Raw genomic sequence first — 25,104 nt, 5'->3', positions numbered from 1 at the left:
AAATGATATCCATAAAAGGTTGCCAATTTAACGAATTGAAAATATTCTAGAAATAAAATTTTGTAGATATTTTTGGTTGCGTATCTTGTTTTTTTATTCTATCATGTCATTCTATGGCGCTGTAGCCAGGACACCAAAAGAAAAACTATATTTATAAAAAAATTAAAGTCAGTTTGGCTTTAGTAGAGTTTAATGTTGAATAAAAAATAACAGAAGAATAATATAATATAATATTCTCTAAGAACATTACAGAATTGTGAATTTAAAAATCTTTCTTAATTAGAAGCATCCTGTGTCTACCTATTCAATTGTAGGACATAATGTATGCAAGTGATGTGCGTAATCAAAGGCTCTATTTTATAACTTGTTCTATTTTATACAAGTTAAATGTGCGTACGATTTAAATAGTGAGAATGCTCAAATAACGAAATGAAGAAAAAATCAAATTCAAGTTTAGTAACCATATGAAAAACAGGAACTTTTATATTTGCGTGGTTGTATTACGAGTCCCTTTGATTTAATTTTCCATACAAATGCAATATCGATCGATCGTATTTCATATAAATACGATAATCGATAATATTTAGTAATTCCTATACTTGAAAAGTTTTTTATGATTCGTTCTAAAGCAATAACCATCTGATAAAACTTAACTTAGATAGAAGATGTAATTTATTATTATTTCAATTTTGTTGTGTTATATTTCTTCTATAGTAAACTGCAATAACACATTATCAGGTTAGTTACTACTGTTTGTTGTATTTGTTTATTGTTATTGATGTTGAAAATGGGGAGTTCCATTTTGTTTCCTATAGGAGTCATATAACGATAAAAAAATGGAGAATAAATCAGCAGAATTTATCGCAAGGCCATATCAAATTGACCTTTACGAGAAAGCAATGGAATCAAATACAATTATTTATTTACCTACCGGTACAGGGAAAACATTTATAGCAATGATGGTTCTTAAAAAATTGAGTGTTGATATACAAAAGTATGTTATAATTATGTTTTTCTATCTATGCACACATAATTATTTATGTTAATAATGTATGCAAAATAATTTATCTTGTATTTTATTCTTAGGCTTTACAGTCAGGGTGGTAAGAGAACAATATTTGTAGTCAATACAGTACCTTTAGTAACTCAACAAGCTGAATATATTGCAAGACATACAGGATTATCATGTAAAGGATATTGTGGTGATATGAAAGTTGATTTTTGGACAAAAGAAATATGGTTAAAAGAGTTAGATGAGCAACAAGTATATATAATGAATATTCATATATTTTTATTATATAATGAATTATTTCAATATAATACGAAAATATTTATCAGGTTTTAGTGATGACAAGTCAGATATTTCTAGATATTATAAATCATGCATATTTACATTTAAATAAAATAAATTTGATAATTTTTGACGAATGTCACAGAGCTGTAAATGATCATCCTATGCGTCAAATTATGCAGAGATTTGAACAATGTAAAATTACAGAACAGCCTAAAATATTAGCATTATCTGCAACTTTACTTAATTCTAATGTAAAATTGGCTAATATTATGGAATTAATTAAGGTAAAATTCAATAATTTCTAGATGTATATTACTTTAATTATAAGAACATGAATATTATTGTACGTTATGGCAGAATTTAATGATTTATGAATTATATAAAATATATATGAGAGTATATGTAAATATAAAAATTAACGAGTGCATGATATAATTCTCTTATATTACAGAATTTAGAAATAACATTTCATTCAAAAATAGCAACAGTAAATAATGTAAAGGGATATTGTACAAATCCAGAAGAAATTGTAATTCATTATGAAACATATACATACCCAGAAAGTTGGCATAGCGTAGTAACCTATTTACAAAATTTAATAGAATTTTTAAATGTTACATCTATTCCAACTAATCGAGACTATAACGAATCCAGTAAAGAGTTTAAAACAAAAACTGTAAATGAAGAACTTATGAATCTTATAGAAGATATAAAAAAACAAATAGATACAACAGGTAATTATAACTGATAGTGGAGATAAATAATGTATAATTAAAGTTATTTATGTATTATTTAAATATATATAGATTGTCCAAAAGTTTCTTTCATTATCTGCATGCAGCTGTTTTATCTGGTTTAAAAACGTTTAAAATGTTTAAAAACGAAAGAAACTTTTAAAACAACCTAATATATTTTTTTTTTCCAGGTTTATATGGTGTTAATAAATGTATTCTACTACACTTAATCCAATTAGAATACAAAAAGAGATCTATTGATGATCAAGTATGTATATTAGAAAATTATGTAATATCAGTTTTCTAAATATGAAATAAATTACTGTACAATTTATTCATCCTATTTACAGAATGGAATATATATCTTTGAATATATGATAACAGAATTATTTAAATTAAGAAAACTCTTGGAAGATGAAATGAAGAATTATACAGATCAACAAAAAATATTTGAGTTAGTATATATAAAATTTTCATTATATGTATCTCCTAAAATATGATTTATTTTTTCTATATATTTCTTGAAACGTGTGTGTGTGTGCACGTACGCGTGTGTTTAAATATATGATTTTAAATTACAGGTTTTCATCAGATCAAGTCCTCCAACTTTTTAAATTATTGAAAAATTTTAATGATAATAAGTTAGACAACCAGAAATTTTGTTGCATTATTTTTGTGAAACGTAGATCCACTGCTAAAATATTGTACCATATTTTAAAGGTAAGATGAAATGAAAGATAATATTCTTACTAAATTCATTAGAAAAATATTTATATTGTAATTGCCCATTCAAAAATAAATTGCTTATATATCCAATTTATTTTTAACAATATTTTATCGTATTTTTTAAAGCTAGTATATGATATCTTATTATTTTATCTTTATTTTTTATCTAATATTTTTTCTCTGATTTGTTTTTTTTTATAATGCTTTTGTAAGTGTATTGTTCAAATCTCTATTATTGCAATATATCGCTTATAGTATAATATAAATTTTATGACATTAATTTAATTGATGTATTATTATAGAATTTAAAATATCTACCTATGTATACACAGTTTTTTTAAATCTCTTTTTTAGGAAATACACACTCACGATGAAAGATATAAATTTTTACTTCCGGATTATACTATAGGTTTTAATAACAATCCTTACAAAAATTATAAAGAAGTTTTATGTATGTCTAAGTGGAACAGAGAGGTTTTACATAGGTATAATTATATATTCATATTATTTTCTATATATTATTTCTCTGATAGAACTTGTAACAACAATTCTATATTATTATAATAATTATATATTATAATATCTTTCTACAGATTTAGAAATGGATTAAGTAATTGTGTTATAGCAACAGATATTCTTGATGAAGGAGTTGATATACCTGTTTGCACGCTTGTAATACGTTTTGATCTACCAACAGACTTCCGATCTTATATTCAAAGTAAAGGACGCGCTCGTTATTCGTCAAGTCAATATGTTATTATGTTAAGTAAAAATGATCACAATTATATTAAGAAACATATGCTATTTAAAAATATCGATTTGTCATTACAAGAGGTATATAATAATATATATTATTTTAATAATAGTATTATATATATTTATAATGAAATTAGTGTGTGTATGTGTGTACATATGTCTCTCTATTCTGTATATATATATATATATATATATATCTTTTATAATTATATATATATATATATATATATATATAATTATAAAAGATAAAACTAAATTAAACAAATTTGCTATAGTTAATATAATAATTTTGTCTAATTCATTTATGTTCATTTTGCCTAATATAGACTTAACATGCTTATTTTTAAAACAGTTTCATCTAATTTATGTAAATTTATTAATTCTATCTTCATTTATATTTAGATATTAATAGGAAAATCTGAGTATCGTATAGAACCTACCGCAGAGGAAATTAAAGAAAATCTGTATTCTTATATAATTGAGCCATATATAGTGAAAATAAATGAAAACACCACAAGTATACTGACAGAACAAGCTGCAATTAATTTAATAAATAGATATTGCAGTTTATTATTGAAATCTAAATTTGTATCTTTATACCCAACATGGAAATTGCATAAAATAGAGGAAAATAAAACATTTCAGGTATTTTCATAGCATTATTGTTTTAGTAAAGAAAAATTATAATGAGATATTAGCTATATATATTGTTTATTTAATTGCCATATAACATGATGAACTTTTCAGGTATCCCTTAAATTGCCAAGTCTATCTCCACTTAAAGAAGTAGTGTTTGGTGATATTATGCCTTCCATAGATGCAGCTAAAAAATCCGCTGCTTTTAAAACTTGCGTAAAATTACATTTACTTGGCGAATTATCAAATAATTTATTGCCATCTATAAATGATATATCAGATAATACAGAATATCTTTTTCCGAATTGGATAAATGAAGATTCACAAACAAATCAACCTGGTACTACAAGAAAGAAAAGATATCACAAACTTAAAGTAATTATTCATTTATTACTATTACTATTATTATAATTATTATAGACCTCTTGATATATTTCTTATCTTTCTTTTTTCTGCATTATTTCCTCTTAATATAATTTTTAAATATAATTTTATAATAATTTTTGTTAAATAAAACAACTGTAATTTTATGAAATATTATTAATTATAAAACTTGGATGAGAGAAGTATTATCAAAAAATATTTTTTGTAGTATCCAGAAGCATTATATGGTGCATTTCCTTCAGAAGGAACTGTTTTACATTTACATATTCTTAGTGCTGAACCAGTATATTCAATACCACAGGATAATAGAAATTTAGTATTTTATAACTTGTTACATGATCAAGCAGGATATGGAATACTTTCAACGAAGTCAATCCCACAAGTAAATAAGTATTTAAAGCTAATTAAATATGTTATCTTTGTAAGGATTTATATATATTTTTTAAATGTCATTTGTTATGATGTATTCATTAGATTCCATCATTCCCTATCTACATGAATGTTGGAGAGCTGAATGTTAATATCAAAGTTGACTATGCAACAATGATTTTAACTAATGAACAAATTGAAGAATTAAAAATTTTTCATACTACAATATTTACTAATATTGTATCTGTTATTAAACCATTTATGACATTTGATAATGATAACCTTGATAATTCTTTCCTTATTGTACCAAGTAAGTAATAAAAGTATTTTTTTTTTTTTTGCATAATTTAATATTGTGGTAGTATAAGAAAATATTATATTTATTACTAAAAATATTTTTTTACAGCTAATAATGAAAATGAAATAGATTGGAATGTTGTTAAAAAATACAAATATATTTCTTATATTAAATCTCTAGCACCATTAAAAAACGTTGATTACGAATTAGCATTGATTGTTCCTAATTATAGATCATCTCCAAATGTATATGTTGTCACACAAGTATGCGATGATCTTGCGCCGAATTCATGTTTTCCAACAAATGATTTTCTTACTTATGCTCATTATTACAATCAAAAACATGAATTAAAAATAAGTGATTTAAATCAATCGATGTTAGAAGTAAAACCAATTTCAATGAAAATTAATTGTATAAAACCACGGTATGATACCACGAAAAATAGAAGACATAAAATATATTAAATTATATAATAATGAATATAATATACATGTTCGTTAATTTTTACAGAAATATGAAGTCTGGCTTAAGTAAACGAAAACGTGCAGATGCACTTGAAGATTACGATGAACATTTAGTACCAGAATTATGTTGTAAAGTTGAATTTCCTGCATTATATTGGCTTAAAGCGACTACGTTACCATCCATCCTTCATAGAATTTCACAATTATTAATTGCATTAGATCTAAGAGAGATTATTTTTAAAGAGGCAAATTTGGGTACTTCGCTGAATGATCTCCTAAACCATAATTGGCCTCCTTTGGTCATAAATATACAAGAATCGGAATCTAAAACAGAACAAATGTCAGAAGGTACATTTGATGAAATTATACAAACTGGCCAGCCAGTATTAGATTTGAATGGACCTGAAATCGATGGTATGTATAGTTAAAAAGTTTTTATAATAATATATAAAAAAATATATATATATGTCTTAAAAAAATATGTATATTTTATTATGTTATAGTTCTTAATACTGATGCAAATCTATATCCTTGGTCAAAAGAACAAGAACCACCAGATATAAACAGGAATGCTGAGCAAATCCAATTAATTGATATTGAATATTATTGTCATTTTATGTCGGATACATCTAATTCAGAAATGGTATGATAGCATATCATTTATATTACATTTTAATATATTAAGTTTATTATCATAATTATCAAATATTTATTACATATTTTTTATTATTATAGCTTTCTAAGGAACGTAAAACTAAAATAATTAACTACAAAAGTAAACCTAAAGTATCAATACCAACTTTAGAAATTCTAGAAGCAAATGATGAAACAGGACCAGATCCAGTACTAATTATGCAGGTAAATGAAATATCAAATGCACTAATTTTATATACAGTATATATACTATATAAAATTATTAAGAGTTATCAATGGTTATAAAATACAATAATAATAATAATAATAATAATAATTTTTTTATAAAATAAAAATTAATAAAAATTAAATAATTATTATTATTATTATTATTATTATAATTATTATAATTATTATTGTTGTTGTTGTTGTTGTTGTTGTGATTATTATTATTATTATTATTATTATTATTATTATTATTATTATTATTATTATTATTATTATTATTATTATTATTATTATTATTATTAATGCAGCATTTTATGTTTTAGGCGCTTATAACTAGTGGAAATGATGTGTTTGATCAAGAAAGATTAGAAATTTTAGGAGATTCTTATTTAAAATTTATTATATCTTTATATTTGTATTCCGTTTTTCCAACTTATAATGAAGGTCGTTTGACTGCACTTAAAGGAAAAATCATTGGAAATCGAAATTTATATTATTGTGGTATCAAAAAGTCTATCCCAGGATGCATGAAAGTCGATGATTTTATACCAATGAGCACATTTATTCCTCCAGCTTATACAACATTCCGCCCTTTACAAAAAATTTTATTAGAAGCTAAGGTTCTTGTTTTTTTTTTTATATATATATATTTCAGCTTGCTAAAAATTTTTGTTTTATGGTTAATCATAACATTCTTTTATGCTGTTAATCATTATTATCCTATTTTATTTTTGATTTCTAATTTTTACTGCATATTATTTTTCTATTATATACTTATACAGGGTACGGCAGAGAAACGGACAATTATAGAAATCGATTTTTTCGGGCACTACTAGGATAATTTGTTTACGCTCAAATAATAAAATGCTTTTATAGAAGTTCAATACCTCAGAAAAATGTTTTATTTAAGAAGTTATAAATATAATAATTTATAGAAAAAAAGCATTTTATTATTTGAAGACATAAATACGTCTTAACGATGAACGCAATCATTGCACATTGGTCTACTGATTTATGATTGCTGATGCAATGATAGCGTAGGACATATTAATCCTACTTCAACGGTTTTCGGGAAAATCGATTTATATAGTCGTCTATTTTTCTTTCTAACATTACTAATTTTACATTTTTTAGTAATTTTTGACTATTCATATTCCTACGCATACTAACACATCATATTCTAAAATTCATTCTTATTTATATTTTTCTGAGAATTTCTCTATTTCTTTTTTCTGAATAAATATTATTTTCCCACTTCATTTAACTGTAATGTATGTAGAAAAAGAAAATGAGGGAAATTATAAATACATATTATAATTAATATAAAAAATAATAGAGATACTCTATTTTCGTATATCTTATATATCTTGAAAGTGAAGCTTTTTATCGGGCACTATTTTTATATGTATAAGGTATCTCCAAATGTGTTATATGAAATTCACATACCTGAAGAAGAAAGATTCTCTGGATATATAAGTGAAAATACAAAAAATGAAATGCAAGCGAAAGTTTTGAATTGGGCTGCTGCAGAATCACAAACTGGTATTGAGTATTACATAGGTGTACAAATGGTTCCAGACAAAGCAGTTGCAGATTGTGTAGAAGCCCTAATAAGTGTTTATCTTAAAGTAAGATAATTCTGATATTTAAAATTATTGTTATGTTATTGCTATTATTATTGTTATTATCATTATTATTATTATTATTATTGTTATTATTATTATTATTATTATTATTATTATTATTATTATTAGTATTATTATTATTATTAATTCTTTTTACTATTATTATTTACTTAAACAGAGTATGGGAATGGTAGGAGCTGTAAAATTATTAATGTGGTTTGGTATTTTGCCTTTGCACACTGACATTAATGCATTATTGTATTCTGTTACACAAAAACCAGAAGTTAGTGTTGGAGATCCAAACTTCTATATGCCATGGGCTGAAACAATAGAAAAGAATATGAATTATAAGTTTCGAAATAGGATATATTTGTTACAGGTAATTTAAGATACAAATAATCTCCCTCTCCAAATAATAATTTTTAAATATGTTGATAAACATGTATTCTTATAATTATATTAATGAAATATATGTCTATATTTTTTTTAGGCTTTTAGTCATCCATCTTACACAGAAAATAATATAACAGATGATTATCAGAGATTGGAATTTTTAGGTGACGCTATTATTGGTAAGAATGAAGAAACATACAAGTTCTATATATGTTTATATGTACTTATATATTTGTTATTTTATTCTAAAATGTATATACATCTTTTTCATTTTCTTTCAGATTTTTTAATTACAGGGTACATTCATCAATATTGGGAATTATTAAGTCCTGGTGAAATTACAGATCTTAGATCTGCACTTGTAAATAATATTACATTTGCATGCTTAACTGTAAAATATGGCTTACATACAGCTCTTTTATCTTATTCTCCACAATTAAATGATATTATTGACAGATTTGTAAAATTTCAAGAAGAAAGGAATTATGTAGTTGATAACGAGGTAAACTAACAAATAATATCTTATAATCTTTATATATTAATATAAATAATATAGGGCTATAAATATATTAATAATAAATGTTTATAAATAATTCTTACAAATTATTTTTTTACAGAATCTCTGGATTTTGCTTGAAGAAGAAGAATGTAATATGGCCGAATACGTTGATGTTCCTAAAGTTTTAAGTGATATATTTGAATCTTTCATAGGAGCTGTTTATTTAGATACTAATAAAAATATTAAACAAGTTTGGGAACTGTTATTCGCTCTTATGTATAAAGAAATCGGTACGTTTTTGTTAACCATATATATATATATATATTAAAAATGATTATTATCATTTAATAATTACATCGAATTTTTTTTAAATGTAATTTTTCGTAATATTATTAGCGCTTGTGATTCTTATTAAATATAAGTATTGATTTCATATATTTTTTTTATAGATGCCTTTAGTAGAGATGTTCCGAAGCAACCTGTGCGTTTAATCTATGAAACGTTAGGATCAAATGCCAAATTTTTGTAAGTTTCATTTGGGAATGGCATTTTATATTTCTGTTATATTAATCGTATAAAATTGTCTTTAATTTTTTATTGTTATATTTAGATCTGCAACCTTAATAGAGGGTACAAATACTATTATGGTACCTTTAGAAATAACAAATAAAAGAAAATCAAAATTATTTCACGGATTTGGTGCCAATAAAAAACAAGCTAAATGTGCAGCAGCAAAGCAAGCTTTGAAATATTTGCGTTGCAAAAATGAATGAAATAATTATGAATTTATAATTTTTGTATTTTGATATAAATTATTATATTTTATATTGGGTTAATAGGAAAGTTCGCGCAGTTTATAACGTGAGTCCGTGAATGCCAGACATACGTTATAGTATAAAGGCTGAAAATTTTTCCGCACAAATACATTACAACAGATAAGAACCTTGAGTCGCGGTGGCTTTGATAGGTAATATGTAGCAAAGGTATATAAAATTGTTGCCCAAAAATATCATAGTGTGACTTTTTAATATTTTTTACTATTAGAAATTATGTTATTCATTGTCAGACATATTTATATGGTGGAAAACCTCCGCCATACAACTTTTTAAAAATACAACTATTTAAAGATGTTTCCCAAGCAGCCAAATAGTTTCGAAAGTTCTAACAGCTTATCAAATATGGTTAAATATTATTTATCTTTATTGATACGAACTTTCTTGATAATCTAATAAATGTTTATATTATAATAATATAAAATTAGAACAGATATTCTTTATTTATTATATGTACATTTTCATACCCAAAGCTTATTATTAACAAATTTTAATGCATATACTTCTGCAGAGTAAGACTTTATAAATGCTTAAATACATGTATTAAATTTAATTTTCATTTTTTCTTTTTTTCAAAGATGGCCGTTCAAAAACTTGTTTCATTCCAGCAGCTTGATTATTATGAAATTTAAGATTTTGAGCGGTCTCCGATATCCAAGGAGAGTCAAATTGAGTAGTATCTTGGTCAACTAAATGAGTATATTTAGTTCTACCACTACGACCAAAGTTCTTAACTTGCATAACTTTTGGTAATATTGTTTTATCAAAGTGATCTTCCAAAGTAGCACCAGAGAAGTCTCTCTTAAATATGTTATCATCTTTGTCCAAATAGAAGGCACCACGATGATAATATTTTTGTAAAAATTTATATTTTCCCTTTGCTGCTTTATTAGTTATAACCTTTGGATTTAATCGAGCTTCTTGTCTACGCTCTTCTTCAGTCATATTACGTATTCGTTCAATTTCTAATCTCTCCTTTTCAATTTGTTCCCTTTCTTCCCGGTCTCGTTTAATTCTCTTTAATTCTCTTAATTTCCAAGCTTCATATTCAACTTCATCATTTTCATCATCTGTACAAACATCTTCAAGCTTACCTTCTTGCTCATTATTAGTTTTGTTAACCTGTGTTTCTTTACGAATTGCTTCCTCCACCATACGAAAAGTTTGCCTTTTCCGTTCTTCTGCTAGTTTTTTAGCTTCTATTTCTACTTGTTTTTGTTTCATTGCCTCCTTTTCTTTCTCCATAACTGTAATTCTGTCCTTTTTTCTAACAAAAACTGGTTTAAGTCTTGGGCCTGTTTCTTCTTCGGAATCCGTGTACTCCTCATATTCTGAACTTTCTTCCGTGCTTTCACCAGATCTTTCGTCTTCTTCTCCATGTAATAATTCTTCTTCTGTCTCTTTTTTTGATAATACTCGTTGTTTCAAAGCTTCACGTCTTCGCTCTATTTCTGAATCTGATAATTCTTCATCTTCGGATGAATCTGAACTTTCCAACTTAATCCTTTCATGTGATCTTTCTGGTTCTATCTCAATTAATTCAGGCTCATGAATATGTCTTTGCCTTTCAACATGAGACTCTGTGGCTGAATCTCGTTGTCTCTCTAATCGTGTTAATCTCCTCAAGCGTGGATCATCTTCATCTCTTATTTTTACAACTTGAGCTGTGTGTGGGACATCGGTAATAGTTTCATTGTCATCATAACTTTTATGAACACGTTTTTCTAAAAAATCTTCATCTTCTGATTCTTCTTCTGAACTAGCCACGGGGGCATAATCAGGACGTTTACCAGAAACATAACGATGTACTTTCACTTTCTTCATAGACAGTTCTCCTGTAAAATAGAAGAAAAATATATTTGATATAAATATCAAATATTAATTAATGTTCAATATATAATTTAATATACAAATTTTAATAAATAATAAATAACTTTAGAGAATATATATTATTAAAAATCTTTTGAAATTATATCATAACATAAGCTAACCTTTATCATTTTTTACTGGCACAGCACCTGCTGTACTTTGTATTCCCATAGGTGCAGGTGCTAAAGAATTATTTGTTACAAAATAATCCATCATCATTTTGACGTTATTATTAAGGCAATGATAATTATAAAATTCACTTGTCTCCTTTACTTTTTTCTTTTTATTTTAATAGTCTTATAAAGACTCAATAATTCGCTGTTAGATAACTATGCCAATTTTAAGTAAATTCTGACAATTAGAAAGATTAAATAATTTAATTTTTTTTTTAAATCAATGAATGTATATACTTCACACGCACAAAAAAAATAAACAACACTGATAAGAAAATAATTAACTTTATTAGTATAAATAGCACTACAGGATAACAATCTTTGTCAAAGTTCATATGGAAACGTAAACGGTACGGACTTGTAATCTCTAAAATATTTGACAGATGGCGTTGTTGTTGTATTACCAACTTTGGCATGTTGTGTATCGCTGTACGTGTATATTTCTAGCGTTATTACAAATAGAAATGATTGAAGTGTTAAATAATCAAAGTCATTTTCATAGTTTTATTTGTAATCATTATTGTTTGTCACTATAGAATAAAAACTTTTGATATAATTACTTTTTCTTTATAATGGAGAAAATTTAACAATTACTATTCATATTATTCATGATAGTAAATTGATTTTGGTAGAATCAAATATCAATATTAAATCGTTATAGACGTCATTTATCTCTATAACTTTTTGATTTCCTCTTTTTTGTCCATGACAATTCTAAATTTGGTTGGTAACTTTGATTATTACAAAAAAAAAGTCAACCGCCATAAGTTTACTTCAGAACAAATTTTTTTTTTTACATTTTAATTTATATCCACAACAACCCGCAAGTACTTTCATTTAAAATGGCAGATAAGGTATATTTGATGAATTGATTTAAACATTTCATTTTATTCTTTCCTTTTATATACGCTATATATTTTATTTATATTATTATATCATATAGATTTAAAGTTTAACAAATATTTTATGTATTCTTTCAGGAACTTCAAGAAGAATTAGAAATGTTACGAAAGACGCGACGTGACTTACAAGAATATTATTATCTTTTAAGAATATTAAGAAATGATATAGAAAAAATGATAGGCAACTTTTCATTTACATCCGGTAAAAAAATTAAAACATTACTTTAACTTATATTATTATATATGCGAGAAGAAAGCTTTTAAGATATATTTGACAAATTATCTATATTCATAAGAAAATATTATCATTTAAATAATGAATATATTAATTATTTCATACCATATGATCTTAATAAACGATTTTATTACTAAAATAACAAAAGACTATTTAACTAATTATAAAGATTAACCTTTCTTATAATTTTGACATGATAGTATATAAATTCTACAAACTTGAAATAAAATTTTAAATAACTTTTAAAGTACATTGTTATATATTTTGACATTATTGATATTATCTTTTTGATAATATTTTATTTTAAACTTTTATTTTATTAAAAGAAACTCGAGGTATGTTCTATAATAAACAACAAAAAATTATATTCAATTAATTAAGAACAATAACTTGTTTCAGATATTTGTGAGACACAAAAAGACACTACAGCTCGAGATATTAAGAAAGATAAAAAAATTCCTTAATAGCATCATAAATTGTATTAAAAGTATTCAAATATGGTAAATCAATTATATATTCTTATTCATTTTTCGGGAAGATATAGTTATATTGATCTTTATTTTATATTCCACTATAAGTTTTCTTAATTAATATTTTTTATTAATAAAATTAATATTATATATATATATAAATTTTTAGTATACTTTGTTTCATATCAAGAATTCCATGCTCATTTTGGCAAAATATTAAAGTACAGGCGTAAAATGAAATTTAAAAATGATCTCCAAGTGTTATTCATATTATTTTCAAAGTATTACCGGATGTTTTTATAGACTTTGCATAGTTCAAAATAGTTCAAAAATACAATTGAATATTAATAAGAGAAATATAAAATCTCAAAGTCAAAATAGATCTAAAGAGAAAATATATGGAGAATGCAAATTAAATAATATTAAGCAACTCACACGATCTTATGAATATAATATTTTCCATGATCGTATGATTGATATAAATGTTTGTATTATTGGTGGAGGTTTATCTTCTGTTTATACAGCAATTCTTTTAAAACAATCCCGTCTTATAAAAGATATACATTTAGTTGATTTAAGTGGAAAATTAGCTGGTACTGTCTTGGATGCAAGCCATATTGATACTTCTATTTGCATAAAGTATTTTACAAAAAGACTGATCAGAGAAGCCTTAGTAAAAGTATGTTAATTTAATTACATTATAATAACAGATATAACATAAATCAACGTTATTTTATTTATAGACAAATATTGTTGCACTTATGGATGAGTCTGATTTAAATATCTTTAATGATCCATATGTTCAACTTAATACATGCTCAAAATACATTCATCAAACAGTAGAGGATATAATTACAATTTCTCCTATGGCTCTTGTAGCAATTTTTACAAAACCAGTAACAGCAACATTATCAATGGTATCAGAGATTTATAAACATGCAGGCAAATGGGATCCAAATAGATTGATTGGTTCTGCCTCTACAGAGATAATGCGAATTGAAACAATAACAGGAAATATCTTAGATTTGAATCCTGCATCTATATCAATCCCAATAGCTGGAGGGGCTGATCTAAATACTATTGTTCCGCTTTTATCATGCGCAAAACCTATCAATGGATTTATAACCGTATGAGTATAATACTTATATTTTTTAATTTTTTAATAATTTACTAAGGTCAATGGTATACAAATTAGAAACAGATACTATACTATATTTTTTTATGTAACTTTTCCTATTGTATAACAACAAAATATAAATAATTATATATTAATTGTTTAGGTGCATTATAACACATTGGTAGAATTATTTCAAGCGACCAAACAAGAGAAAATACATTCTAATGTCAAAAAGTTTGCCCTCTTGGATGGATGCGCTGCAGTAAAATTAATTTTAGCTCTTGCTGGTGGCCTTAGTGGTCTTGATAATATCTATGCATGTGGTTTTGTACGGTCAAATGTAATGCCCTTATGTCGTTTCTTTACGTCTCAATTACAATTTGGATTAAGAGGAATTAAAGAAAATTTAGGTCTGCCGAAAGTTTCACCTTTGGAAATTAATATGATCGAAAAAGCAATTCCAATTATTAATGAATACGTTGAAATGGGAGTAAAAGCTGCTAATTGTAAAGAAATAAAATCATAATACATTAAAATTATTATTTCTACTTATATATTATTTTATAATTCGTTTATTTATTTTTTAAACATTATTTTAAATTTTAAAAAAGGTTCTATTTCGTTATCTTCATTTGTTTGGTGATTTGAAATCTATGAAACATGATTGGTTGCATTTTCAAGTTATGATTAGTTATTTCTGATGGAACCACAAAAACAGCCAATAATCAGTTTTATATCTAAGAAATTAGAAAAGAGTATTACAAATATATAAAAATAAAATTTGCTACTATGGCGAAGAAAATAGGATTTTAATTAATTTTGTTGGTATGATTACGCACCGTTATTGTATAGTATTACAGCTTCTTATATTCTTTTGTGGTTAATTTTTTTTTTTTTTTCAAAATCCGTATAAATCGAAAAGAAAAGTAAAAAGTATTAATAATCGTCAAAAAATTAATGAAATATTGAATTGAGTTCGTACATTCTATGAGAGCAAAAAAATATATACATATATGTAGATATATATATATAATTTTTTATTGCAATATGTGAATAAACATTATCCTGTTGGCATCTGGAGAATCTTTGTAGGAAGCAAGTTATAAATATCGGTACAAAACGCGGGTGTAATTATATTGGATTTGAAAGGTATACCGTTGCATATATGACAATTGAATCTCGATGTTTCAAAAAATATCTTTTATAAATCAATTTTGACATAAGAATTGACATTTATATATAATTAACATCAGTAATTTCTTTTTTTACGGGAGAAAGAACGCGATCGATCGTCCGAAAACATGGGAATCATATTATCCAGATTTCGAGTAAGTATTTTGGTTATATTATTATATTTCATGCCTTTTCCTATTATGCACTTTGTGTTTTTGATCTTGAATTGTCTATACTATTAAGACGGGTAAGTGTTCCAATTTAAAAAAGTCCATAAATGTTTAATATGTTATGAGGACAAATTTTAATATTTTGTTTCTTTCTCTCTCTTTCTTCTTTTCTCTCTCTCTTTCTCTCTCTCTTCTCTCTCTCTTTCTCTCTCTCTTTCTTTCTCTTTTTTTCTTTCTCTCTATCTCTTTCTCTTTTTTTTCTGTTTCTTTTTTCTCCCGTATATATTTTTTTTTTTTCTTTTTTCTTTTTTTTTCTTTTTTTTTTTTTTTTTTTTTGTTATCTAAATATATAAAACGGAAAGTATATGAACAATATTTTTATGTAGCAACTATAGTTATTTTTAGAATCAAGGCACGCTCGTGAATTGTATATGCATTATTATTTTAAGAGATTACATTCATTATGTATATCGATTTTAAATATCTTAAAATAATATAAATTTTTGACATTATGTATAGTGAGTATGGATATATGTAGAGTGAATTTGGAAATATATTTATTTTTAAGATTTTTTCTATTGTCATTTTGGTTCTGTATCATTGGAATGATTAATCAAAAATGAAAGGTTATTAATGTGATGAAAAGATCATGCTTTCTTACAATTATACTTGTTAATTTGGTTCGATAAACATTAAAATACATTCTAAGTATTTAAGATTACTATATTTTAATTAGATTACCTTGTATTTTTTATATTATAAATTAGTCGAATATAAAATTTTTTTTAAGATTTATTAATAGAAAAAAAAAAATTAATGAAACTTTATAATAAGGAATTTTATATTTTATTAGGAAAAGAAAACAACTATTGAAATTTTAGAAGATTTAGATTCGGTAAGAGAAACCTTTTATTTTACATTATTTATTTTTATTTTATTGTTATCATAAAAAATATAAGATTTGTTTGTTTATAGAAAATAAAAGAAATACAAGAATATGGACAGAATACTGAACAAAAGCACAAAAAGATTGTTGGAACACTTGTCATTTATAGCGTTGTTCTTTATATTACAACTGCCTTCATTTTCTATTTTTACTTCTTCCCAGCCTCTTTATATGATCAAATATTCTATATTACTCCATTATTAATTTTTCCAATTATGTAAGTATCCTTATTTTTTTTTTAATTGATTATATATATGAAGGCAAGCATAAGTTATTCGATTAACTAATCTATAAATGAATTGACAATAAATATGAAGAGAACATTATATTACTACAGAATACTGTTTACAAAAAAAATGGTATCGTGGTACTATAAACGCAAAATATCTCAGAATCAAGAAAAGTTGGCAACGATGCAACGGGAGAAGAATAATATTTTAGATGAAGTTACAGAAACTGAAACATATAAAAAAGCCAAGGAGATATTATTACGATTTGCACCTGATCAACTGAAAATGACATCAGTAAGTCAAAATAATTGTATTAAGTAAATAATAAAGAATTTCATAAACGTATAGTAAAGGTAAGTAATTTATTTTAGAATCTTGTAAGTATAAATTATAATAATAAAAAACATAAATAATAATGATTCTTACATATATAAGTAATATATATATATATAGAAGAAACAATATTTTAAATTCTTCTTTAAAATTGTAGTAACTATAAAAATAATGTTATTGATTTTTAGACATCTGCTACAGTACCACAGAATGTGGAAGAACTACGACAGCCCGACGTATCACGTACTATTATATTTTCATCGCCAGGTATAGGAGAAATAAGAAGAAGAACTCCTAATCAGTCATTCAATGTTTTAAAGGATATCAATGCTCAAACTTTATCTGTTGATGGAACTCCTAATAAAACCCCACAGTCAAATACTCCTATTCAAACTGGTTCTAAACGGTTTAATAATACACCTATGTGCTACAGTTAGTATTGCTTTATATTTATATATAATAAATAATTTAAGGTTTAAAATAATTACACTAATATATTATATTTTTTTAATACATGCGTATAGTATCATTCTATCTATATTATATTAATATTAAATTTATATTACATATTAGGATCACCTGAATATACATTAGCACGCCCTATATTACCACACCACAGAAGCAATTTTGATCGTTTAATTGATTATTTAGTGGGTGATGGGCCATCAAATCGTTATGCTTTAATTTGTCGTCAGTGCGAATGTCATAATGGAATGGCTCTTAAAGAGGAATTTGAATATTTAGGTGAATAAGATTTTTCAAAATCTGTTAACAAAAGTAGCGAAGAAATGAAAAAACATAACACTTGTATTCATAGGATTTAGATGTTGTTATTGCAATTTTTGGAATCCTCCAAGAAAACAAAAACCAGGAGTCCAAAGAATAAAGGATGTTTTTTCTCCAACTTCTGGAATACTTGCAAATGATTCATCTGATAAAAATACAAAGACATCAAAACATTCTGAAATAGAAGCATCATGTTTATCTGATACTGGTAATTACTTTGTTACTTTGTTACTTTGTTACTTTGTTACTTTGTTACTTTCTCAATATAAATAAGTAACACACATACATACACACGCACACACATATTTAGAGTAACTAATTTTTAGATTCAGATATTGAAGTAGTTGAAAGACCAGCAGAAATATCTGAAAATCAAGAGAATATTGATGATGATTATACTGATTCCAATATAAATAAAAAAGGTAAACATATAATTTTTAGCTAATGTTTATCTGATATTTTATCTATATCTTAAAAAAATGTGTATTTTTCTTTTTATCTATTTTTATTTTTCAATTATTTTTATACAACTGCTTCATAATTAGGAATGCAAAACTCAGAAGAAAAAAAATCCAATGAAGAAATGGAAGTTGAAAATTGATATCTTAAGAATTCAGTCGGCATAGGTACTATATTACTGTTGATAATGACATTAATAATACAGCGCAATATATTATAATTGTGTTCTATGTTCAGTAGTGGTCAATTATATGAAGATTTGAAAAGAAATTATTAAATTTTCGACAGTTAAAAACAATATCATTCCAAGTTATCTTTATGCAATTGTTAGCGAAATTGCATAAAAAGATTAATAGCACAGTATAATAAATACAGTTTTTTTTTTTTAATTATAACAAATAATCATTCTTTCTAGTTTGAATCTAAATAATGTTTCTATTAATTTTACAATCTTGATTCATTTAACGTTAGATAAATAATCAAATTCTTATAATTTAGTATAAACTATGTATTTTATATGAGACTATTTATCTTGATAATAGAAACAAATTAGTATTTATATTAGAAGAGTTTTTGCAAAAGAATATAAAAATTATTAAATTTTTTCATACTTTGGAAAATAAGAAAAATATTTTTGATGTAATTTTATTGCATTTTATTTATTTTTTTCTTTTTTAGAAAATTCCAAAGTAATTTATTTTTTATTGAAAGATAAATTATATAGACCTGACTTATTTATAAAATTACTAGTATTTGATATTATATTTTTAAGTATTTAAAATATTAATTGAAAAATTATATATATAAAAATAAATTTGGAAAATATTTTGATGTTTAACTCTTAATAAAAAGAAAAATACATATTTAATGAAATGTTTGCTACAAAAATATATTTGTTGAGTATGTTATAAATTCTGCACGATAAAAGTTTAAGTGTTATCTTATAAAGATTAAAAAATATTAAAAGATCAAAGAAATAAGTCTTGCGGGAACATAATATAAGAAAATGGTTGAAGTTATTATATAATAGATATTCGTTATTTTGGACTAATATTACTTCAAATGTAATATTCACAAACAGAAAAGCTGATATATTTATAATGTGTAAGTGTATATGTATATCTAAATATTATAAGTTATATATACTATACATATACAAATTTTAAAAGTTAAATAAAATTTTACATGAATATTTTTATAACAAAAAATATTTCCATTTTATATTTCTCGAAATTATCTACAATAGTTACTTCTTTTCCTGTAAATACTTTATCATATATATTTATAAGTAAGTTTTTATCTCTAATTGCGTTTCGAATACAAGTATGTGCACTTATAAGAATGAGAGTTCTAACTATTGTTTTTGATAACATTTATATCATTTATTAAAATCAATGCGTACATTATCATACGGATATTAACTTATGTGAAAGAGAGGTTATGAGAGATCAAAATAATTTTATTATAAAATCAATCAAAAACAAAAAAGAAAATATTGTATAATTAAATATATTGCTTTTATAAAGATTTTTTTTCTCATTTTGCTACTACATATATCGCATAGAATAAAAATTATTTCAACTATTGTAATAACAATATGAAATTTGTATTTTCGAAATTTATTGTTAAATATAATCTGTTCATCATCTTTTTCAATACTCTTGTAAATCACTTTATCCACTCTCCTTGATATTTCATTTCTTTTCTATTATTATTTTATACTCTATTATATCCTAGAACTATTTTTTTTTGGAGAATTGATTTTTTTTTTTTTTTTTTTTTTTTTTTTTTTTAAATATTTATAATATTGTTAAGTTCATTTAATATGAATGAAAAATTATTAAATTATTAGGGTATATAGATTTAGATAGATACATTTCCTAGTTCAAAAATCTAAATTACGATTAACGATGAAAATTGTAAAATACTTTCAAGATACATTATTTATTACTTCTTTTATTATTATTATTATTTTTTATATTCTTTATATCTATGTTATAAGTAAAATAACATTTACGCTCAATGTGATCAGATCAATGTGATCGTTTCACGCAACTTATAATATATCGTGATTGGTTTGATGGTCGAGCAGCAAGAGTCGAAAAAGTGTTTATATCAGCTACATTATTATAACGTCTATACCGTTCATTTAATTAAAAGATTGTTTGTGGAAATAAATTTTGAAAAAAAAAATAAATAAACGAATAAATAAATAATACAACGTTCGAAAAGATAATATGGAAAATTCATTATTGTAGAATAATGAATTGTGTCGTCGATTGTATATGAGATTTAACTCTGCGCTTGTCTGATGTTTGCGTTCTTAAAAGTACAAAGATTTGTCAGAAAGTAGCACATGTGTGAACTGGCCTCAGTTTATATGGTAAAAATAGTGCCCTACCGCCGAGGGACTATCGTTTGAGGTAAATCTAATGATTTTATCGGCATCGTCTTACGAAACCTGTTAAAATGTGTTTAACTAATGTAACATTTGTCGGAATAACGTTTATATAGAAGTAATATTCTAGTTTATTTCTTATCATCGATAATATACGTGATTGTATTTGGAAAGCTTGGTAGGCCTTGTCTACGATTTTGTTCGCACTTACATATCAATGATGTAAAGTTTCGTCAACGAGCTATAAAGTTATTGAATTTTTTAAAAGTATAATATAGATCGAGACACGGTATTCTATATACATTTAATAGATAGGATGAAATAAACAAGATATAATACTGTATGCGATGCTTTTATACAGAAATTTAATAGGGCGCCATAACAATGTCTGCTTAATTGTGGAAATGGCCGCACTGAGTTCGCATTACTGTTCTTTGTCGTTGTGTTATTTATATTTGTATTATCATTTCGAATGATAATAATTCATTCATTTGATCTTGAAGTTATTAAAATTTGTTTTTAATTTTATCGGTTATACATTATAGATGATGTTTTCCTATTTCGTTAACTTTGTACAAAACACGTGCCTCATTTTTCTCGTTTTGGGGATTGATCGATTTGCGTCTATCTAGCATAGAGTGCGATAGGAATACAATAGAGGATAATCTTGTTTTTTCGATATAAATTTATGTTGTTGATATATGAATAAATTTTATTTATTGTATATTATATGTTACCTTGTATAACAACTAAAAATTTTTTTTTGAATTCTTACCAGAGATTAAGAAAAATGCCCGAATTAACTGAATTAGACAAAGCTGCCAGCTCCGAGCCCACAAAAATTGAGGCTGCTAGAGTAGGAGTTGGATCTGGAACTGATTCCGATTCAGATGATACTATTCCAGAATTAGAAGATGCTGGTGTTGGTGGCACAGCTGGCTTTCCAACCACAGCGGTTACCGGACTTCCCATTGATTTGGTCTCTAAAGCTAAACAAAGTCGTGGAGAGAAAAAGGCTAGAAAGCTTATGAGCAAATTAGGATTGAAACCGGTATGTCATTTTTTTTTTTTATATTCATACATCTATTATATGAATATCTATATCTATTAATATCTATTTCTTTTAAAATTATTTTAATGTTTTTTTTTTCTTTTGTTTTGTAATATAGGTACAAGGGGTCAATAGGGTAACCATTAGGAAATCGAAGAATATTTTGTTTGTTATTAACAAGCCTGATGTTTTGAAAAATCCAGCTTCAGATATATACATTGTATTTGGTGAAGCTAAGGTATGTTCTTATTTGTATATATACAGTTTAATAAAAAATATCTTTGATTAACGATAGAATAAATGATGACACTGTACGGTTTTGCAATTTATTAACTAAATATATTATGTAGACAAATACCTTGGCAGACTGATATGTAATGATGTTATTTATTTATATTATTATGACGTGCTTAGTTAATAAAATATACCAAAATACCATTTTTTTGTTTTATTTATAGATCGAAGATTTGAGTCAACAAGCCCAAGTTGCGGCTGCTGAGAAATTTAAGGAGCCACCTGTAATTCCTGCGACCGAAGCCGGTGGCAGTACAACGGTAAAGAAATAGTACAAATGTTATTTGTACTATTGTGATATTTTGACAACAATGTTCATTCTTTATGTTGTTTAAGGTCGTCGCTCCGATACAAGAGGAATCAGAAGAAGAAGTGGATGACACGGATGTCGAAGAAAAAGATGTGGATTTGGTGATGTGTCAAGCTAACGTCTCTAAAGGAAAAGCTATTAAGGCTCTTAGAAATAATAAAAATGACATTGTTAATGCTATTATGGTAAGTATTAATGTATATATATTATATCCTATAATTATTTTGAATATTTTTCTCTATGATGAATGATAAAAAGGTTTCGCGATCATCAGAAAATATATTGTTGTTAGTCTTGGCAGACTGAAAGTAACATTTCTTATTATACCCTATTTTATGGAATTAGATTAAAAATTAACAATGATATAATAATGTGTTTTAGGAATTGACAATGTGATGAAGCTCTTTAGAAATGGCTATGCTATGATGAAGCCTGTATTTTGAAATCACTATTGAATCATCTATGCATCATCGGAAACTCATCATTTCTTTCTTTTTCTCATCGCATTGCAAGAAACCACATAATTCCGTAAGACGAAGTCCCAAATAGAGATAGTCCTTGCAATCTCTCGGGAATCTAAATTTACGTGTATGTACATAATTCATATGGAGTAAACAAATAAATACATTAAGGACAGAATATATCCAATCAGTTTTATTCATTTTTTATGCTAAAATTATTTTTCTTAATTCCTTCATGTATTAAGTTGATTTATTACAACGTGAAATGTATCCCAAAGAATTCCGTTGAAAATGAAAAAAGCTGATCGAATCGATGAACAGCAAATTTTTATTGTATTCATGGCTGTTCACTTATCCTGGTTTTATAATGGTTTACGCCATCAATTGAAAACAAGCATAACTCTAAACCGATCTTGATGAACAAGATTTTATTTTAAAAACGAAGCTTTAATCTAGGACATACTTTTTGTCAAATTTTTGAAAAAGCTTTATTTTCTTTGAAAAAAAATCGTATTAAAAAATGATATTATTCGAGAATAGTTTATGCACAAATAATAAAGCTTTTTCAAAAATTCGAAAAAGATATGTCCTAGATGAAACCTTCGTCTTTAAAATGAGACATTGTTCATCAAAATTATTCAAGAGTTACGCCTGTTCTCATTATTATGCGTAAATGTTATTTTCAACATTTTTCGCGTAAAAAAAAGTTTTGTAATGTGGCGCCCCTCGAAATTGGCGGCAAAAGAAAAGAAGCTCGTACCCCCACTACTTATTCGTCGATATTACGTTTGAATGGAGTATGTTTGTTCGATAAAGTAGCGATTACCTGTTTGTTTGTTACGTAAATAGCTGATGCTCAGATTTTTTGAACTATTCCAAACGCAAAGAAATTCGTCTCACGACTCTCGCGCGAAGAATCTACGGTAACTTATTCATTCACTTTTTGGACGGGATAACCTTCCCTGCTTGTATTCGTAGTTCATATTTTGTCCATAACTGGCGCTGAAGTAACACATGCTTCGAACAAAAGATAGTGAACAGCCTTTAACGTCAAATGGTAATGTAGCGAACTGTATTATCGGGAGTACTTTTATACATAGTATCGTCCTATGGAAAGCTAATGTGATTAGAACTCTTAGCAGAATTGGTAGATGTCAACATCATACTGTAAATTGTACTGAAGTATTTGCGTCGCTTAAGAAATTTATAATTATTATATTATATTATTATTTTTATATCGGATTATTACATATTGTTATCATTGGCAGGATTTAATTCATGAAATAATCAAAGTGATCTGTTAAATATCTTGATACATATAAGATTAGAATAAATATTGCGTATTGTAATTAAATGATATATCGTATCAATAATTTTAACAATATTTATCGTAATATTTACATGAGTCATATCGATCGGATAGAATGAATTTAGTTATTCCCTATGTAAATGGAATCGTGAATGACATCGATAATACGTATCGATAGTCATTCTTAGAAAACGACTTTTGTTCGGATGCTGTCGAAGCACGGTGAAAGTTTTATAAGTCGTTTCGCGCACGTGTCGTCTACGGAAAAGCGCTTTTGGGAAGGAAAAAAAAAAACGCTGCGATATTACGAAAAGGGGGGAAAATTCTCTCACTACCATTCGCTTTATTCGCCGAGAGATCCGTGCTAATATTTGAAATTGCGGTCGCGTATATGACGCTTCTCGGTGACATCTGGTTGGACTTCTCACGAAGTCCACGTTTATTGCTGGCAAGAAACGTTAGTAATATCGTCACGTAATGAAGAAGCAGCACACAAAAACACATTGGTTGCTGAAGTAACAACCTTAGAGAAATAAGATTCTCGTA

The 25,104-nt window shown here is 25.6% G+C and overlaps 5 protein-coding genes across 14 annotated transcripts; 4 read left to right on the top strand and 1 right to left on the bottom strand.

Annotated features, from left to right (window-relative positions):
* The first annotated feature begins 113 nt into the window (after positions 1 to 113).
* LOC124947514 (endoribonuclease Dicer) lies at positions 114 to 10,304 on the top strand. Of its 4 annotated transcripts, XM_047489782.1 has the most exons (26): positions 119 to 738; positions 816 to 994; positions 1,087 to 1,264; positions 1,339 to 1,578; positions 1,746 to 2,028; positions 2,220 to 2,296; positions 2,379 to 2,482; positions 2,610 to 2,748; positions 3,109 to 3,239; positions 3,348 to 3,588; positions 3,913 to 4,155; positions 4,258 to 4,521; positions 4,739 to 4,912; positions 5,005 to 5,209; positions 5,306 to 5,621; positions 5,708 to 6,075; positions 6,165 to 6,304; positions 6,397 to 6,519; positions 6,846 to 7,142; positions 7,935 to 8,150; positions 8,326 to 8,526; positions 8,638 to 8,719; positions 8,822 to 9,042; positions 9,158 to 9,329; positions 9,489 to 9,564; positions 9,650 to 10,304. In XM_047489782.1, the coding sequence occupies exons 2-26, from the start codon at positions 837 to 839 to the stop codon at positions 9,810 to 9,812; spliced, it is 4,812 nt and encodes a 1,603-aa protein (XP_047345738.1). In that variant the 5' UTR covers positions 119 to 738; positions 816 to 836; the 3' UTR covers positions 9,813 to 10,304. The 4 variants fall into 4 exon arrangements, 2 of the variants coding, with proteins under 2 accessions (XP_047345738.1, XP_047345739.1); XM_047489783.1 differs by lacking the exon at positions 6,846 to 7,142; XR_007100432.1 differs by lacking the exons at positions 9,158 to 9,329; positions 9,489 to 9,564; positions 9,650 to 10,304 and having other exon boundaries at positions 114 to 738; positions 8,326 to 8,337; positions 8,429 to 8,526; positions 8,822 to 8,882.
* Positions 9,162 to 12,285, bottom strand: LOC124947516 (microfibrillar-associated protein 1). Its single transcript, XM_047489787.1, has 2 exons — positions 11,864 to 12,285; positions 9,162 to 11,707 (listed from the first exon to the last, which is right to left on the bottom strand). The coding sequence occupies exons 1-2, from the start codon at positions 11,958 to 11,960 to the stop codon at positions 10,422 to 10,424; spliced, it is 1,383 nt and encodes a 460-aa protein (XP_047345743.1). The 5' UTR covers positions 11,961 to 12,285; the 3' UTR covers positions 9,162 to 10,421.
* A 25-nt stretch (positions 12,286 to 12,310) lies between these two features.
* On the top strand, positions 12,311 to 15,190 carry LOC124947517 (malate dehydrogenase-like). 2 transcript variants are annotated; one of them, XM_047489789.1, is made up of 6 exons: positions 12,311 to 12,768; positions 12,895 to 13,018; positions 13,451 to 13,551; positions 13,691 to 14,200; positions 14,265 to 14,648; positions 14,802 to 15,190. In XM_047489789.1, exons 4-6 carry the CDS (start codon positions 13,769 to 13,771, stop codon positions 15,162 to 15,164), a joined length of 1,179 nt encoding a protein of 392 aa, XP_047345745.1. In that variant the 5' UTR covers positions 12,311 to 12,768; positions 12,895 to 13,018; positions 13,451 to 13,551; positions 13,691 to 13,768; the 3' UTR covers positions 15,165 to 15,190. The 2 variants fall into 2 exon arrangements, with proteins under 2 accessions (XP_047345745.1, XP_047345744.1); XM_047489788.1 differs by having other exon boundaries at positions 13,451 to 14,200.
* A 329-nt stretch (positions 15,191 to 15,519) lies between these two features.
* On the top strand, positions 15,520 to 19,336 carry LOC124947867 (endoplasmic reticulum junction formation protein lunapark). Of its 4 annotated transcripts, none has more exons than XM_047490584.1 (10): positions 15,520 to 15,787; positions 15,913 to 15,966; positions 16,835 to 16,876; positions 16,957 to 17,144; positions 17,265 to 17,451; positions 17,679 to 17,922; positions 18,064 to 18,234; positions 18,308 to 18,484; positions 18,603 to 18,698; positions 18,822 to 19,334. In XM_047490584.1, exons 2-10 carry the CDS (start codon positions 15,940 to 15,942, stop codon positions 18,875 to 18,877), a joined length of 1,188 nt encoding a protein of 395 aa, XP_047346540.1. In that variant the 5' UTR covers positions 15,520 to 15,787; positions 15,913 to 15,939; the 3' UTR covers positions 18,878 to 19,334. The 4 variants fall into 4 exon arrangements, with proteins under 4 accessions (XP_047346540.1, XP_047346538.1, XP_047346541.1 ...); XM_047490582.1 differs by having other exon boundaries at positions 15,917 to 15,966; positions 18,822 to 19,333; XM_047490585.1 differs by having other exon boundaries at positions 15,917 to 15,966; positions 18,603 to 19,336.
* A 1,672-nt stretch (positions 19,337 to 21,008) lies between these two features.
* On the top strand, positions 21,009 to 23,429 carry LOC124947833 (nascent polypeptide-associated complex subunit alpha). Of its 3 annotated transcripts, none has more exons than XM_047490502.1 (6): positions 21,009 to 21,158; positions 21,912 to 22,184; positions 22,303 to 22,422; positions 22,643 to 22,738; positions 22,815 to 22,973; positions 23,170 to 23,429. In XM_047490502.1, exons 2-6 carry the CDS (start codon positions 21,924 to 21,926, stop codon positions 23,182 to 23,184), a joined length of 651 nt encoding a protein of 216 aa, XP_047346458.1. In that variant the 5' UTR covers positions 21,009 to 21,158; positions 21,912 to 21,923; the 3' UTR covers positions 23,185 to 23,429. The 3 variants fall into 3 exon arrangements, with proteins under 3 accessions (XP_047346458.1, XP_047346460.1, XP_047346459.1); XM_047490504.1 differs by having other exon boundaries at positions 21,122 to 21,251; XM_047490503.1 differs by lacking the exon at positions 21,009 to 21,158 and adding an exon at positions 21,176 to 21,311.
* The last annotated feature ends 1,675 nt before the right edge of the window (positions 23,430 to 25,104 follow it).

This window comes from Vespa velutina, chromosome 3 (assembly GCF_912470025.1).
Source record: "Vespa velutina chromosome 3, iVesVel2.1, whole genome shotgun sequence".
Classification (NCBI taxonomy): Eukaryota; Metazoa; Arthropoda; class Insecta; order Hymenoptera; family Vespidae; genus Vespa; species Vespa velutina.
The sequence above is the reverse complement of the archived record's forward strand: the minus strand, read 5'-3'. Positions and strand labels throughout refer to the sequence as shown.